Source organism: Neovison vison, chromosome 13 (assembly GCF_020171115.1).
Source record: "Neovison vison isolate M4711 chromosome 13, ASM_NN_V1, whole genome shotgun sequence".
Lineage (NCBI taxonomy): Eukaryota > Metazoa > Chordata > Mammalia > Carnivora > Mustelidae > Neogale > Neogale vison.
Window position 1 is genome coordinate 3,954,823 of NC_058103.1, and position 16,597 is coordinate 3,971,419.

Below are 16,597 nucleotides of genomic sequence, written 5' to 3' on the forward strand. Positions count from 1 at the left end.
CGATGCTGTGCCTGCTGGGACCTGAAGTCGTGCCAGTGTCCAGGCTGGAGAAAATGCCAGTAGGAGAAGACGCCAGTGACTGTTAATTGATTCCATTCTAGTTTGGGGAGGGGCCCATGGTATCCATTATGCTGTGAATGAATGAGTGGGATTGAGATTCCTGCCTTCTAGAGACTTTGCTGGGCCCTGACGTTGCTGGTACCCGGGGCCAGTGCAGCAGTGAACGTGCCTGAATGTGAGGTATGGCTCCCGTTTACTTCCCTTTGACACTGAATATGAGTCACCTCTTAGCCACTTCAAGGTACTGAGTGGCTCCCCCCAGGGCTGCCGAGAGCAGCGCATATGTTTTAGGGTCTGTTCTTTTTCCACCAGCAGGTTGCTAGCCTTGTCTCTGAATCCTCTACCTTCTCAGTGGGTTAACGGGCCCCTCCTCTGGCTGGCTGCCCATGGTTGCATGTGGCTGTGCCCCTGCCGGCCGTGACCTTGGCTGTGAGTGAACCTCTCCGAACTTACAGCTCCCTGTCTGTGAGGACTGTGGTGTGATGAAGAGATCCCCTTGCCCCAGGAGAGGGTTGGCCGTTGCCCCAGCTCCTGGCAGGCCGTCCCCAGCCCTGGGGAAGTCCTGCCAGATGGCGCTTTTTGTCTCCCTGGGGCCTTAAGGCCACGCCCCCAGTCTGCAGTAACATCGGGATCTGGGGTGTGGTTGTGGACTGCACTGTCAGCCCAGCATCTGGAGTCCCCTGCAAATGTGACTGGTCCCCCTGAAACCCCGGACACCCAGACTCTTCTCTGGCTTTTCCCTGATTGGCCCCACGCATGTGGAGCTGCTGGCAGGAGGAGTGACCTTAGGGAGAGGGCAAGTGGGCCCTGTCCGAGGCGGCCTTTCCTCTTGCTGACCTTAACCTGTGTCCCTGGCGGTCATAAAGGGTGACCAAGGGGTAGAGCAGTTTTGCTTGCTTCTGGGTCCTTCCAGGGAGTTACTGCACCCATGTTGGTCTTGGGGACGTCCCCCACGAGAAAGCAGCCCTTCGGCCGCCACCGTTGGCGCCTGCAGGCTCTCATAAACCCATTCCTCTGTCTGTCGTGCTGGTTGACCCTGACCTGCTCTCGCGGTGGGGCTTCACTCACAGGTCACTCCACGTGGCAGGCTTTTTATCCTGGTCTTTTTGAAACTCGTGAGGACATGATTCAGGAAGAAGCAACTTCTGGCTCTCCTAGCACAAACTTACGCCACAGAATCATCTGGATTTTGACAACATCAAACAAAAGAAAACAATTCATGGAATGGTAGGACTTTTTTTTTTTTTTTTTTTTTAAGATTTTACTTATGTATTTGACAGAGATCACAAGTAGGCAGAGAGGCAGGTGGGGTGGGCCCAAATGCAGGGCTTGATCCAGGACCCTGAGATCATGACCTGAGCCGAAGGCAGAGGCTTTAACCCACTGAGCCACCCAGGCGCCCTATGGAATGGTAGGACTTCTTAGAGATGTCATTTGCTTTTCAGCTCGAGAGCAGCCAGTGAACGTGGCCTCGGGAGTCGGCCTGGATTTTGTGCCTGGCGTTCTGGCTTGCGAGAGGCCCAGCCTCAGGATCCCTTCTTGCTCAGGAGGCATCCCTGCTCTGGTGGCCGAGCCTCGGGTGGCACGCTCACCGTGGGCTGACTTCATGACCGAGGACCCGCTTTTCGTAAGGTCGAAACCCCTCTCCTTTGGCATGTGGGGAAGGTACGCTCCTCCGCCGTGAGTTAGCGGCACAAGGGGCTCCAGGAGAAAACCCCGGAGGAAAGGGGCCGTCGCTGGTAACCAGGTGCCCTTACATCCACATTTCACTGAAGGCCGAGTTCTCCAAGATGCATTTTGGAGACAGTAACAAAGGCGCTGATGAGGTGACCGCACCTGAGCGAGGCGGACAGGGAACCTAAGGGTTGACCCCTCAGTGTGACGCTTTAAGTGCTCAGGCCCCCCAGCACCCCCAGGGACCCCCCAGCCCAACTCTGTGTGTGGTGCCGGCGTGAGCGGGTCGGGGTGCACGTGTGGGAGGGACAGGGAGAGGTCGAGCACCTGCGTGAGACGCCTCCGGGACCAGACCCGCTGCATAAAAGGGATTTCCTGAACGTGCCTGATTCCAGGGGTTCCTCGAAGCTCTGTGGGCGTCCTGCTCGCGGTTTCTCCCCAGATAATGGCGTGTTCACCCGAGTGTCTCTCACTGGCTGTTCTCACTACAGGAACCTGGGTGGCTTTCTTTGGGGTCACGAAGCCGGAGGTGGAGGTTAACTAGGCTTACTGTGGTCATTTCACAAGACTGCGTGGGTGCGCTGTGCCTGGGACTGACCCCCCGCGGAGTGCCGAGGGCAACTCAGGAGAACTGGAGAAAGAAAAAGACGGGTCAGAAAATTCTTGTGACTGACTAGTAATCGGTTCTGTGTCAACCTATAAAATAAACCACGAAGCTGAGTTCAGCTCCAGCTGAGATTTAGCGAGCTGTTTCTAACGGCCCACAGGAGGAAACCGGGCTGTGTTTCCCCTGATCAGAAGAAAGATCAATTCGGGGGGCACCTGGGTGGCTCAGGTCATGGTTTCCCGGTCCTGGGACCGAGTCTCACGTCGGGTTCCCCGCGCAGTGGGGAGTCGGCTTCTCTTTCGCTCTCCCTCTGTCCGTCCTCGCTGCTCGTCCTCTCTTTCAAATAAATAAAATCTTAAAAAAAAAAGATGAATTAGAGATTCTTTCCTCCACTCCCGCAAAGTGCCGTGCGATTTCCGTCACGCTGTTGTGGCAAGCACAGGGCCCCGAGCCCGCGGGCAGAGCGGGGCCGTCGCCTCCTTCTCTAAAAACGTCAGTCTCTGTGGGTTTCAAAACTTCGGATCGTGGAGCCCACGTGTCCCCCAAGTGAACTCTTACGTAAAAGCACGTGTATTATCAAAGGGCAGCGGAGGTTCTGAGACGTTTCCAGGTTCCCAGGGTGACACACGAGGAAGCTGCCGAGGGTCACAGCTCGCGAGCGGGTGGTCTCCGAAGGGCTGAAGCCGGAGAACGTGCCGGAGTTTCCTGGCTCGGGAAACCACGGCGAACCCGAAGCTTCCGGAAGCGGCTTCTGCAGCGTGTGTGAGGGCCGCGGGGCGGGCTGGTTTGCCGGTGCCTCCAGTTCCAGAAGCCCTCCCGCATGTTGGCGGCCCCCTCCCCCGCGGGACCCAGGTGTTCCTCCAGTGTGACGAGGGGAGGGGGGCGTGCGGGGGGTCCGCGGCCACGATGCATGGGCTGAAACCTGGCCCCACTCGGTACTTCTGTGACCTCGGGCAAGTGACTTGCCCTCTGCGTGCCCGTCCTCACCCGTCAAGGAGGGGACCCGCGGCAGAGGCTCCTGGGGCGTGAGGACCGAGTGGGCCCGCACCGCCTCCAGCGGCCCCTGCGGCAGGTGCTGCTTGAGGAAGGAGGCACAGAGCGGGGTCCACCTGCCAGCCTGACATAGGAGCCATGCGACACTGGGCTTGGGGTGTGCGTCCACCTCCTGAGTTCCCTCAGATGTCCCTGACCCACAGATGCTACCAGACATGGCGCTTCCCCGATTCCAGGATGGGAGGCAAGGGACGCCTGGTCCGAGGTCACAGCCAGCTCCTAGTGGCGCCACGTTTAGGGTGTCCTGCATGAAGTGGGGTATGTGTGGCTCTCTGAACCGCCCCACGGAGTGACCATGGGCTCAGCCCTGCCACACGCCCCAGCTCCAGAGCCACATGTCCCGTGCTCCCCCGCCAAGAGAAGGGCCTTGGGAGACCATGTGACGGAGACGGGTACGGAGGTGCGCAGGTCACCTCTTGCCTGCTGGAATGTCGACCCAGCGTGCTGGCCAAGCACGTGGGTGGCTTGTGGCAATCGCTTAAGGAGACACCTTGAGTCTTGGCCTCCTTTGTTAACTTTTCGCTCACAGCCTCAGCGAGACTGAGGTTCCCCATCAGGAAGGGGGTGGGTGAGCTGAGACCCTGGATTCGGATTCCCTATGATTCTACTCTGTCTGCAAGACACCGGTTTCTTTTCAAGAATCATTTTAAGCATCGTGATTCGGGCTCAGATAATTCCATTTCTATAAATTGTGCTCTGACTCACGTTTGCCTCCTCAAAGATGAGTGGGGGCGGAGAAAGGCACCTCTACTTTATTCCCCGAGGGAGGTGAGCCACGATCTCACGGAGCGGGCCGGGGACGCTGGGCTGGGGCCTCTGCTCCCCATCTCCCGGTCAGAGGCCCCAGCGAGGATGTCCTCTTGCCCGAAGGGAGGCCTGCTAACCCGCCAGGCCCGGCTGGCCTGACACCATGGCTAAATTTAGTTTCATGATGAGCAATAAAATTCACATGTTCTTTATTTAGTCCATATAATACACCATTTTTAGAGGTTTTTTTTTTTTAAAATTGGATAAAAGAGCATATTAAATGGCACGTGTATGAAGTTTTCTCTTCATAAACAATGTCAGAACAAAAAGTCTTGAATTACAAAATGTTAAAAAATATGTAGGTACTTAACATTTCACTAGAGCGTAAAGTTACAGATATCCTCTAAAGAAAAATAATTGTGCCACTTACCTATTTTTGCTGTTTCTATGAACTTTTTTATTCTGTACATAGGACATTTTGTACAAAATATGAAGTCTACATTTTTATTACTTGTTACCATAAAACAAAGATACAATGTATGTACAATATTAAAAGGAAGCCGTACTAAAGCCACACTAAAAAGACACTCGGAATAGTGACATTTCTGATGTACAGATACATTTTGGAAAGAGTGAAGATGCTGAACGCAGAACTTTATGAAGAAAAACAGTCACCGGTTTATTTTCAATGTAGTACTTTTTGAAATCAGTTTGGTACAGAATAAACAGTGTATCTATATAATAATATATAAGTTGAACAATTAGCACAGGGAATCTGAGTACTAACTAGGAAAACTTTAATAGGCCAAAATATTAAATAATAGTCTTGTCAAAGAAAATTAGTCTCTCTCAAAACTCCCCCCCCCCTTTTTGGTGAATGTTTGTCTTCAATAAAGAGCAGAAATAAAACCTAGACAAAAAGGTGTTCTTACAGGCTGAGCTTTATACAGTCACCCAAATCGTGGAAATTTTGCTTTTTACCTAGGGCAGAAGAGAGTCTTCCTAGAACCCTCTCTCACACACATACTGAACATCCAAAATCAAGGATATTTGAGAACCTATCAGCTAAAGACGGAAGTTCAAACAATGGTATATCAAAATACAGAAGACGCTGCTTTATACAATAAAAAGCACCCTCTTTCCTTCAAAAGGAAAAGGCATCTAAGCTTTTTTTAAATTATAGATTTCATAATGGTAAAATGGATAGATTACTTGTCAAGTTTCTCAGGAAGTGTTTCTTCTCGAAAAGTGGCCTTTCCCACTTTCAGCTGGGGCAATCTTTTTAGTTAGTACTTGACTTGGCTCCTAGCCCAGACCCCCCCACCCCCCATGACCTTCCTCCAGGGACACCAGGAAATCAACATCGTGTGTGGACACAAGTGACACCGGGGGCAGCAGGCACCACGGCCGGGGGACCGTGTCTGCTTTCCACAACGTTTCCGTGGACCCCCGAGACCTCGATTAAAATAAAAGAAGCCATGTTTTATCTTTTTATGCATCAAGACATTTAACATGAACTTAATCTCGTCTTATACCAGAGACAAGAGAAACTAGAGTCATTTGTTCAGAATAGGGACGCGTCTCCAACAGCTCTCAAGCAGGATAAATAAGTCAAAACACGGGCCACCCTGAGAGAGAGACAGAGCAGACGAAGCGCTAAGGGTAGAGGTTTTTCTCCTCGTGCCGTTCCATTCCAAACAAAAAGCCAGACACATGCAAGGAGTCCGTGAAATTTAATAGCAGCATTTGAAGACCAATGGGGACTTAGACGCTGTATTTCCCTCATGAGGTGTTTATAATGTGTGCTCTGTTCACCTGGGCAGGGTCACAGTAAGCCCTCACACCGCCGCCGCTGCCCACTGGCGCTTGGGGACCACATCCCGGCAGCCAGGGGACACCAGGGCGGCGCCCTGCACCGACCCGGGCACTCTTGTTACTTGCCGCCCAGAGGCAGGCTGCAGCTCGTGATGGGCCAAGATCTGGCCCGACTCAAGATGATCTCGTTCTGACCTTTTATAAAATGTAGAAAATGGATTCTCAGAGATGATACCTTTATTCATTCTAGAGCCTTGTGAAAGGACAACAATGTTTAGACAAAATAAAAGTCTGCAAACAAACCAAAAAAAAAAGGGGGGGGGGAAACACAACATTTGAAAATTCTAATTCCAGTCAAGGTAGGCAGAGAAAGCTCTCTTTTAAGGTAAGTTTCTCCTGTGAGCTTAACTCCTGGGGTCCCTGGTGCTAGGCCCCAGGCTTGGAAATATGGCTTTAGCGGTACCCAAAAGAAGTGACAGTGCACAGATGTCACCCATCAAAGGAAAGAGACACCATCTGAAAACACGGTGGCCGAGGATTGTCATGTCACTTTTCTCAGTAAGTCATGTTAGAACGAGGACAGCAAATAACCATCTCAGTGAGATAAAAAGGAAGGAAGAAAAAGAAAGAGAGGAGGAGAGAAAGAAGGAGAGAGAGAGAGAGAAGCTACTGGCGTTAACAATCACAGAGAAACAACGGAAAAGGTTTGTAAAGTCTTCAGAAATAGGTAATACTTTTTTAAAGTGTTCCTTTGATTTGCAGAACAGTGATATTACCATAGAACCACTTGTATAAATGATCACGAATTCCGGTTGGGTAGAATGTGAAGAGGATGACCAGGGTGCTCTCCTTAGCTCTGATTTTGGGAAACAGTCTTACGGGGGCTGCGCCGGGGCTGGGCCCACTCGCGGGGGACGTGGCCGGCAGCCCTCGGCTCTGCCGACCCATCCGAGAAGCCACCATTGTTTGAACTCCTAATCTCGAGCTGAGGCAGAAGTGCATTATTGCCTACAGAACGGGGTCGAAGAAAGCTCTGACTCTGAGTGTAACTGATTTGTATGGCACAAAAAGGATGTACTTTCTACAGAATCCGGGAAAGAACAGGCACCCCCAGGCCGCAGCGGTCCTCCGGGGGGCTAGCGCCCGTCCTGGGAGACCAGCTCGTCAGCTCTGCAGTGAGCCTCCAAGGCGTTCTTGGTGTGGCGGTCCTGAGGCAGCTCGGACTTGCGGCGCACGACAGGCCGGTCCTTCTTCAGATCTTTCTGTGCCTGGAATTACAAAGGCAGTGGCGTTGGCTACGAGTGAAGCCATCGGAGGACGGAGCTCATGTCTGCGTGCTAAGTCAAAGGGCAGCCATGAGCCGGGTGCCCAGCACCCACATTGTAAGGCCGACAGAGGAACAAGCGCCCCAAACTGGGTGCGGCCACCGGCAGTGACCTAGCAGCTAGTGGGAAGGGCGGTGTGCACAAAACATTGGCAGTCTGGGTTCCTAGAAAAGTGTAGTTCCGTACCCAGTACTCGGTACCTCTGTTTTTTGCAAGTTCACCAGTTCTAGGAAATGTCCTCAGTAGCAAAACCCCACTGCAGCGACGCTACTGAAGGCATCTCTGTGCCCACGGCCATTACAGAAGCCGTTTGGAAAGTGGAAATTTCCTCTGGAGGGAAATAAAAAGAATGAATGAAAACCACATTGAAACTGGATTTAAAGAAAAGGTCCAAAACGTCTATTCAATTTGAAAAAAAGGTCCTTAGAGTAAGAGGCATTATGTGGGTCACTTCAGGGAACAAACCCGCTAGAACTTCAAAAAAAACGGTACTTAATTATGCACATAAAATTTTCTAGTATTAAGAATAGGAAATAAAAGATTCCCTCCTCCACAACATTGTCTTTCTGAAGTTTAGGACATTGTGGTTTTACTTAAAAAAAAAAAAAAAGAATCCTGGTTTTGCACCAGGATTTAGAGAACTGTGTCTGCTATGGAAGCGGGGTGGGGGGTGCTGATACAGGGTGTTTATACTGAAGGCACCCGTTCCCGTAAGTAAAAGGTGAACACGTCAGTCGGTTTTGGGGCAGGGCCAGGGCATCCGTACCAGTGTTTCTGAAACAAGACAAGCCACGGAAATCATCTGAACACAGCGTAGGCACCAGAGGACTGCCAATTAGCTCTACACTTCAGCCAGAAGCAAGTGCTTCTGCTTGGCGTCTCCATCGACAAGACAGACTTTAAAGAGAATGTACTGACTTCCGTGGTTGTGAACAAAAGGCTTATCAGAGAAAATTCATTTCAAGTCAATCGTCTGACAACAAAAGGGACAAAACCACAGCCACCTCTCAGAGTCTGGGGATATCTAAACTCTGCGTAAAGTACACTTCTCCTGGCTTTTAGAAGCAATTCCAGAACCCACAGAAGCCAAGCGTGGAAAGTCCACGTTTTTGCAGAGCTAACTATTTCTCAGGGTTCTTTGCAGATTTATCTGTGGAAAAGGCAGGGACATCAAGGTTTAGAAAGAGCCTTGTGTGATGTTCCGGGAATATTTCTAGAAACGTGACGTGAATATTCACCCTCTTTTACGGGAGAGGTGGGAGTCTGGCTTTTTGCCCCTGGAGGTTAGTGCTCGCGGCTTCGGGAGAAGCACCCCCATCGGGGAGCTGTGAGGGGCACAGCGCTGGGCGTGTTTGCTTTTGGCCCACCAGGAACCCAAGAGGGAACAGTTCTACCCTGAAAACAAAGCCAAGCGAAGCCAAGCCAAACCCAGACGTTTACAGACTCGGTCTAGTTCGCCCCCGCTCAAACAGGCATTCCGAAGAGAAGAAACATGTGAGCAGAAAAAGGCCACGGTCGAAACTGGGGAACTGGAACCAGAAGTGCAAGTGCAGAGAACACGCAAGCCCTGGGAACATCTGCGAGGACAGCGGGCCGGACGCGCCGGGCTTCCTGCGCGGGCATCTCAGACTGGGTGTCAGGCAGGGCGTGACAAGAGGAGAAAGATCAGAAAGACAGCAGGCGGGGAAGGACGACAGGGCGTGCGCACGGTCACCCCGAAGGGGCAGGCTGGGGGGGGCGTGTGGGCCGTGAGCCGACGCGGTAAGCAGGTGGAGCGTGAGGCACGGCCTCCGTCTGCCGCGTGCGGGCACATCTACGAGGCTTCAGTTTCCATACAGGAAGTGGGAGCAGGGCACGAAGGTGGCGAACATAATCCTACATGTTTTTACTACGCAGCCGAGGACACAACTAACCCCCAAAATGTCTCAAGGGACCAGTTTTGTCTTTACCATCAGCAGCTGGAAGGACAGGGAGAAAAGGGAAAATACATCATGTGCATAGCAGGATTTGTCAAGTCTTGTCCTAAGCATACAAGCCTTAAACACACTCTACGTACGGAGTAAGGAGTACCTTCACTGCCCACCTTTCCGTCTCTCTACACCTTCCTTATCTGCGTGCTCGACACTGCTTTTCTCCCGACCGACTGTTAGAAATGAGAATTGTTAACATTTTAAACGTCTCCGGTAAAAATGTCATTCACATGAAATTTACGACTTCTCTTTGGATGTTCCATGGAGGGTTAGACAAGCTCCTCCCTCCCCCCCCAAATAAAAATGCAAATCATGGTTCTGACAGGTCAATACCTAATTTCTCCACAGAATTCCAACCAAGCGCCTCCCACCTCCTGCCTCCTTTGCCATCTACCTCTCCCACGCGTCCCATCCTGGCCAACATTCAAGTCATTTTAAAGAAATGTGGAATTATTTTGGGAAAATAAAATTAGCCAGAGATAAAATTAAAAGGGCCCTGAAAATACTCAGACTTTAATTTTTAGCTATAACTTTTTATGTGATTTGGTCTCCAAATTGTGCACAAATTTTCCTGCATCGAGGGATTTTTCTCTTTGCTTTAATGATGGTGTTTTGAGATTTTCAGGATACAGGACTCCAACATTTTTCAAGTTCAGGAGAGTCTATTATATCAAATATTATACCTACAAGACTGCACTAGCACTAGAAATACCTTCACCTATTTGGCTTGAAATGGGGCGGGATTCAACGGACTGACAAAAATCCGTAACAAGCCCTAAAGTCAGATGGTATTAGTCTTCCAGTTCTTTTCTTTTTCAAAGTTGTTTGGCTATTCTGGGTCCTTTGTGTTGCCATGTGGATGTTAGAATCCATATGTCATTAAAAAAAAAGTATGCTGGGGTTCTGATTGAGATCACATTAATTTGGGGAGAATAGGTTTTTTTTTTTTTTTTAAAGATTTTTATTTATTTATTTGACAGAGAGAGATCACAAGCAGGCAGAGAGGCAGCCAGAGGGAGAGGAGGAAGCAGGCTCCCTGCTGAGCAGAGAGCCCGATGAGGGGCTCAATCCTAGGACCCTGAGATCATGACCTGCACCAAAGGCAGGCTTAACCCCATGAACAACCCAGGCACCCCTGAGAACGGGTGTTTTAATGCCATTGAGTCTTCAACTCAGGAGCGTGATCGTAGAGATCTAAGAAATAATTATGCAGAAAAGTTAGTTACATCACCTTGCAAGAGTCACGGAAACACACACGGTACAGGAGTTCTCCAGGAACCACATGTCTGCCTCGGGTCAGTCAGAACCAGGTGGGTGCATGAGTAGAGACCGAGCCTTTTGCATTACGGGGAAGGACGCACACCACCGAGGGCACAGGACGGATCAACCAGGGCCGTTTCCCACTCACGATGAGAATGCTATTTCAATTTGCCTTCCGGATCAAATACTTGATTCCCCATAGAGGAATCATAAATAAGACCACAATTTACGTGTTCTTTACGTTTTGGACATAGGCCATTCTTTTCCTAGCATTAATTATGACCTGCAGTGGGTCAAGGATGGACTAAAACCCCCCCAAATAATTAATGTGTCAGAACTGGCTTATAAACTATCCGTTTCCTGTCCATTGCTGAAAGGTCTACATGACTTAAAAACTAAGGTGGTGAGGGGCGCCTGGGTGGCTCAGTCGTCAAGCGTCTGCCTTCGGCTCAGGTCATGATCCTAGGGTCCCGCATCGGGCTCCCAGCTCCGTGGGGAGTCTGCTTCTCTCTCTGACCTTCTCCCCACTCATGCCTCCCCTCTCTCTTAATAATAAATAAATAAATACATAAAATCTTTAAACAAAACAAAACAAAACAAAACACACAACACAACAAAAAAACCCTCTGCTGCTGTCCCAGATTCCGGGGCAGCACTTGCAGTACGAGGGATGCTGCTTTGACGTCTGTGTCTGTAAGCACTAGGCGAGCTCTCATGTCTTTGTACACTTCAAGCCACAAAATCAAAATGGCAATTTAAAAAATGACCTCAAATTCCTCTTCCAGTTAAAAAAAAGTGAAGCAGGAAAATGAATGTCCCCCCAGGGAGGACAGAGAAAAATGGGGATTTTTGAGATTTTTTAATTACGTCTGTTCACGGCTAACAATTATGGACTCCAACTGAACTAAGTCAAAATAAGTTACTGACGTCCACTAGGCGTTTACGGAGTTTCTGCACTGGACTTGTAGTACTGAAGTTTTGTTCTTCTGCTAAGGCTGGGAGCCGGCGGGGCAAGAAGGGGCACGTGCGTGGCGGTCACTGCAGCCACCTCCCTGGGCAGCCTTGTGCAAAACGACTCTGGACCGATGCCGCCCGGTTGGGAAAAAAAACAAAACAAAACATGTTCCAATACGGAACTCCAAATTCCCTAGTAGCCATGTTAAAAAAGTAAAAAGCAATAGGTGAAATGAATTTTAACAGCGTTTCAAAATTTAACCCAATATATCCAAAATGCTGTCATTTCAACATACAAGCAAGAGTAAAAAATTATGAATGAGATGCTTTTATGTTCGCTTCTTCCTGTCGAGCCTGGGGGTTCCTGTGCCCTGGGCTGTCAGCGCAGCTCGGTGCAGACGGCCACGCTGTGAGGGCTCAGCAGCCCCATGGGGCTTGTGGCCACGCGTAAGGACAGCGTGGTCCGGGCGGTGGCGGGCCTGTGCTCTTGCTGACGCCCCGTCCCGTCGGATCAAGAGGGGAGTGAAATCTGCCCGAGTTAAAACCTCTGCTCAAGTGAGCTGTGAACAACATGAGCATTGGTACTCTGCCTGCGTCCAGCCACCCTGACCTCGGGCCCTTTGGAATCTTAGCGCTGGCTGTCGTCAGGGATTCTCAAGGTTCCAGAATCAGGAGGGCCCCCGCCCCCCGGAGAAACACGGCCAGGACAGGCTCCTCACGCACAGGCGGGATACCTGCCCTCGTTGAAGCCCCCACTGTCTGCGTGTTCCCAGCTCGGTGATGCGGTCGGTCTCTGGATGGGTGGGGGTCTGAACACGTACCCCCACCACCGTGGGAACAAACCACCTGAGCACAGGAGTCACCCCGACCAGGCCCCCGGCTCGGGCCCCTTCCCGCCAGGCACTGCTGTTCTGCTGTCAGGGAGGGAGACGGGGCTCGGCCCCAGGGCGGCCGCGGGCGGCCGACCGGGGAGGTCCCTGGGCCAGAGCGCGAGCGGGAGGCTCACGAGGGAGACGGTGGAGCGACGCCACTTCCCGCTCTGCAAAGGCTTTGGCTTCTCTCTGCCTCCAGGGACGGTCAGCGGCTGAGACCGTTACTCGTGGGAATGAAGACAAGACTCACATCTCAGGCGCAGCCTCGAGACAACGATTTCTAGTCGTTTGCTCCCTGAGGTGCAGACAAGGTACCTCCCGTGAGCTGACCCAGACCGGGGAGCCCGCCCAGAAGGCAGCGACGGAGAGCGTGTCCCTCCGGGCTCCGGTGATGGGGCTCGGGCAAGCCCACCACGGGCGCCCCGGCTCCGCTCTGGGCGGTGCGCGTTACCTGGCGAGCCTCTTCGTTCGCGGCCTTTCTCAGCATCTGCACATCTTCCAATAAAGGCCCGTCTGTCTCCATTGCAACCGGAATGGTCACGGTGCTCGCTTGGCTATACACTGCGTACTGCAATGCAAAGCGCGCAGTCACTCTCTGGGCGCAGGTCCTGGGCTGCAAGGCTCGCGTCCTGGCGGGGGCAAGTCTTCCCTCCAGCGCCCCCCCACCCTGGGCCCTCTCCTGCAGCCCGTAGGGTGGCCGTTAAACCAGCCTGTGCCCGAGGGGCCTTGGAAACCAGCCCGCTTCTACCCTTTCAGGCCCAGAGGCACCGGTTGGGACTGGGACGTCGGCTCCAGCCTCCCCTCCAAGGCTCCCCTGGGATGGTGGGACCCTGGGGCGGCACCCGCCAGGCAGCCTCGCTCGGAGCCTGGGTGCACGCACTCCCCTGGCCTGTTCTTCGTGCCCACAGCCGCCCCTCCCTGTCCAGGCTGGCACCTGCCGACCTCACTCTTCCTGCCCACGCTCTTAACTCCCTGGAGCTGTTATCCATCCGCCCCTTTGTCCACACGCCACGCGTCTCAGCCCTCTAGCCAAACTCCGTGACTCGCTTCTGCCCAACAGCTGGGCTATGCACTGGAAGCCCGTGGCCGTGGAGCCTCGGCTCTGCCGCTTCCTCCTTCCCGTGCCACTGGGTGCCCAGGCACCTGCCACTCCCATCCACGCTGCCGCCGCGGCCACACGCGCGTGAGTGCCTGGGTGCCGCCCCTTCCAGGCACCAGACGTGTTGCTGCCAGAAAGAACTTTCTGAAATCCAAGTCTGACTAGGCCACTTTGCTCTTCAGGACTCTAAGACCTGCACCTGTTCTCGGGGCTAAACACCCACATTTGTCCCCTCTCCAGCTGCTCCCAAGCACAGACCACGCCCAGACCCCTCCTCCTTCGCCAACAGTCCACCTGTGCTCAACAACCCGGCTTCCATCCTCTGCCCTCTCTGCCTTGAGAACCTCCCCTGGATCCAGACTGGGTGGCTGAGACGTCCCCTGCGAGGGGTTCAGCCCTCTTGCTAGGGACACTGTGACTATGGCCACCCCAGTGTGGCTTTCTGTGTCCCAGATGGAGGCAGGAAGCAGACCTCCTGCCCACCTTCCTCTCCAGCATGTCCCCATGCGTGTTACGATCTGGCCATCTGAATGCATTCTCTCTGCCTCCATCTGGCTCCCCTCAGGGACCCCTGAGCCCCTCGGAGTGGTGTCCTGCCCCCATCTTTGTATCCTGGGAAGGTTCCACAATTCAGGACACCCAGCTGGTGCCCATCTGCCGAGGGAAGCGGCTGTCTCCTCGGTGCCGAGCCCCCAGGGGCTCCCAGAAGCACAACTAAGCGCAGGACTCGTCGTGCCCGTGCTGAGCGGCATGCGGCTCCCAGTCCTCACTGGGGCTCAGGGCGAAAAGAAGAACGAACGAGAAGGTTACAAAATGGTCCCAGCCAAGGGAGGGCCACAGCACAGGCCCCGGCAGGAGAGGATTCCTACTAGGGATAAAACTGTCGAGGCTGGAGTCCACAGCAGGGTCAAGGAACACACAGGTCGCCCAGAGACGCCCACCTCTCAAGGGAAAGCGGCCAGCCGGGCCCCGCGCCCCGGGCCGGAGGCTGCACTCGAGGTTCACAGAAGCACCTGTCATCACGTCACACAATTCCGACCAAAGTCAGGGAGAAGCGAGCACTCGCTGTCCCCGGCCTCTTGGGAGGGCTAGGAGAACACAGTCACGGGAGAAAGCCTCAGTATTCCAGGACTCGAACAAATTAAACCACGCGTGGTATTCAACAACTCCAGCAGAACCACCACAATGGCCATGACAAACGCGACCGAAAATTTGGGAGGCTCCGCCGACTCCCCGAGCCTCGCAGGATGGATGGCGCACATCCGACCTGAGCGGGGGAGTCTTGGGGAGACTTCCAGACACAGCACAGGGGGCAGACTTGCACAAGAAGCTATGAACTCATACCTCAAGAAGGCAGACCTGAGACGGGGAGCCAGGCTCGAAGACCCCACTGTTCCCATGACGGAAACAAGAAACATGCTGTAGTCCACACAGCTCTCTGCGTCCTGCGGTCGTTGTGACAAAGGGCACAGTGACCGGAGCTTGGAAAAGATTCCCTCTCTCAAGTGAAGACCAAGTCCCGAGGCCTTGCTTCCAGCTCTGAGACATCACTAGCCCAGGAAGTATTTTCCTTGGGGGACGTGGCGCCGGGGACTGTGCGGGCAGATGGGACTCACGGGGGGTGACTCACACGGGTTCAACAGGGAGACGGTCAGCCTCGTGCCCTGAACGTCACGGTCACCAACGGCGCCTGGCGAGCACAGGCAGGGCCTGCCCGGGACGCCGCAGAGAGCAGCCCAGAGGAGTAAAAACGTCGTGTAAGAGAAACTCAGGAGCAGCTCAGAAAAAGGGCGACGAGAACAGTGTCTATTTCAGAAGGGACACCTGCTAGTGCACAGCCGCGAAAACCAGGCCACGCCGTTACACAACCCACCCGCTCTTTCCCGTTTGTGGCAGGAAGGCTTCGTGCGGGTTTCCATGAGATCATTTCTATATTCTCGGTAAGATAAACAGAAGTGGGCTCTCTGACTTGTGCCTGGTTCACGCGTCGCAGGGTGTCGAGGTGGCGGGTGCGGGGGGTGGGGTCCGGCCGGCCCCCTGCACGCGGCTGTCAGGCAGGGCCGCCCGCCTCCACCTGCCCCAGATTCCCACTTTTCCTGTGTCTTAGAAAGAAATGTCAGTATTTTAACCACACACACTCTGTTTCTTACAGCAGATGCCCGGAGCTGTGTGCCTGCACGGGGCACGCACGGGTTCACGGTCACCTCACAACAGCGATTCCGTGAAGAGCACAGAACAGAGGCCGTAAAGGGGACGCTGCTGGGTTGTTCTACGCGGGGACCGGGACCTCACTTAAGAAAGTCATTCCAGTTTCCGAAGGCTTAAGTCTCCTGAATGTGGTTTTGAGGGAAGTACAAGCGAGACGTCACACAGATCAAACACATACGTTTAATAAACCTCTGTTCATGCATCGCTTTTCAGGCAATGTCAGACTGAAAAACCGGCAGCACGGACTTAGCGAACGGCCTGTGCACACCTCTCACCCTGGAAAAGCGGACTGCTTGGAATCCAGCCCACCTGCACGAACCTTTAGGGTTCTAAAGGGAGCTGAGTGGTTCTCTTAAAGTACCATCTCGTCTTTTCTGGGAGGCGGAGGACAGCCTGGGGACCGTGCCTGTGGCGGGGATGCGTCCCCGTGATATTCAGACTGGCCCCGAACCAGAAGGAGCAGCTATCGGACAGTGCTGCAGCCCACTGGGACCAGTGGACGTGACACCCAAGACCACACAGCTCAGAAGCCCGCACGCCGGCCCCACAGCGGGCACTCTGCAGGGCGCCACTGCTGGCAGCTCCATGGGACACGCCACGTGCGCCCGCCTGCCACAGTGCACTGGAGGCTTCTAGCCAGGTCGGGAGGAAGGTTTAGTGGCCGACACGACAGAAGTCAGGCAATTTTCAACAATTAAAGGCTCAGCCTCCAGGAACCTGGTTTTAGGAAAAAAGCCACCCAACTTTGTACTTCATCTATTTCAAATCTTTTTTTTCGAATGATTTTGATATTTAAAAGAAAGGACATACCACTTGAGTGACAGCGTCTATGACATTTGTGGGGAGAAAGCAAGTTGCAATCTTGGCCCCCAAGCAGAGGCTGTACTCTGGTTTCCTTTTTACCACAGTATATTGGTAAGATTTAGATCTTACTGAAAAGAGGAGGGAAAAAA

At 53.1% G+C, this 16,597-nt stretch overlaps 1 protein-coding gene across 7 annotated transcripts in view; it reads right to left on the reverse strand.

The window, feature by feature from the left end:
- Positions 1 to 4,333: 4,333 nt before the first annotated feature.
- Positions 4,334 to 16,597, reverse strand: part of PPP2R5C (protein phosphatase 2 regulatory subunit B'gamma) — a 129,327-nt gene continuing 117,063 nt past the window's right edge. For 2 of the 7 annotated variants that reach the window (XM_044230431.1, XM_044230437.1), the window contains 2 exons: positions 12,789 to 12,905; positions 4,334 to 7,224 (listed from right to left, as the gene is read on the reverse strand). In XM_044230431.1, coding sequence (XP_044086366.1) covers positions 7,093 to 7,224; positions 12,789 to 12,905 — 249 coding nt within the window. In that variant the 3' untranslated portion in view covers positions 4,334 to 7,092. The other 5 variants (XM_044230436.1, XM_044230438.1, XM_044230433.1 and 2 more) reach the window with 4 other exon arrangements.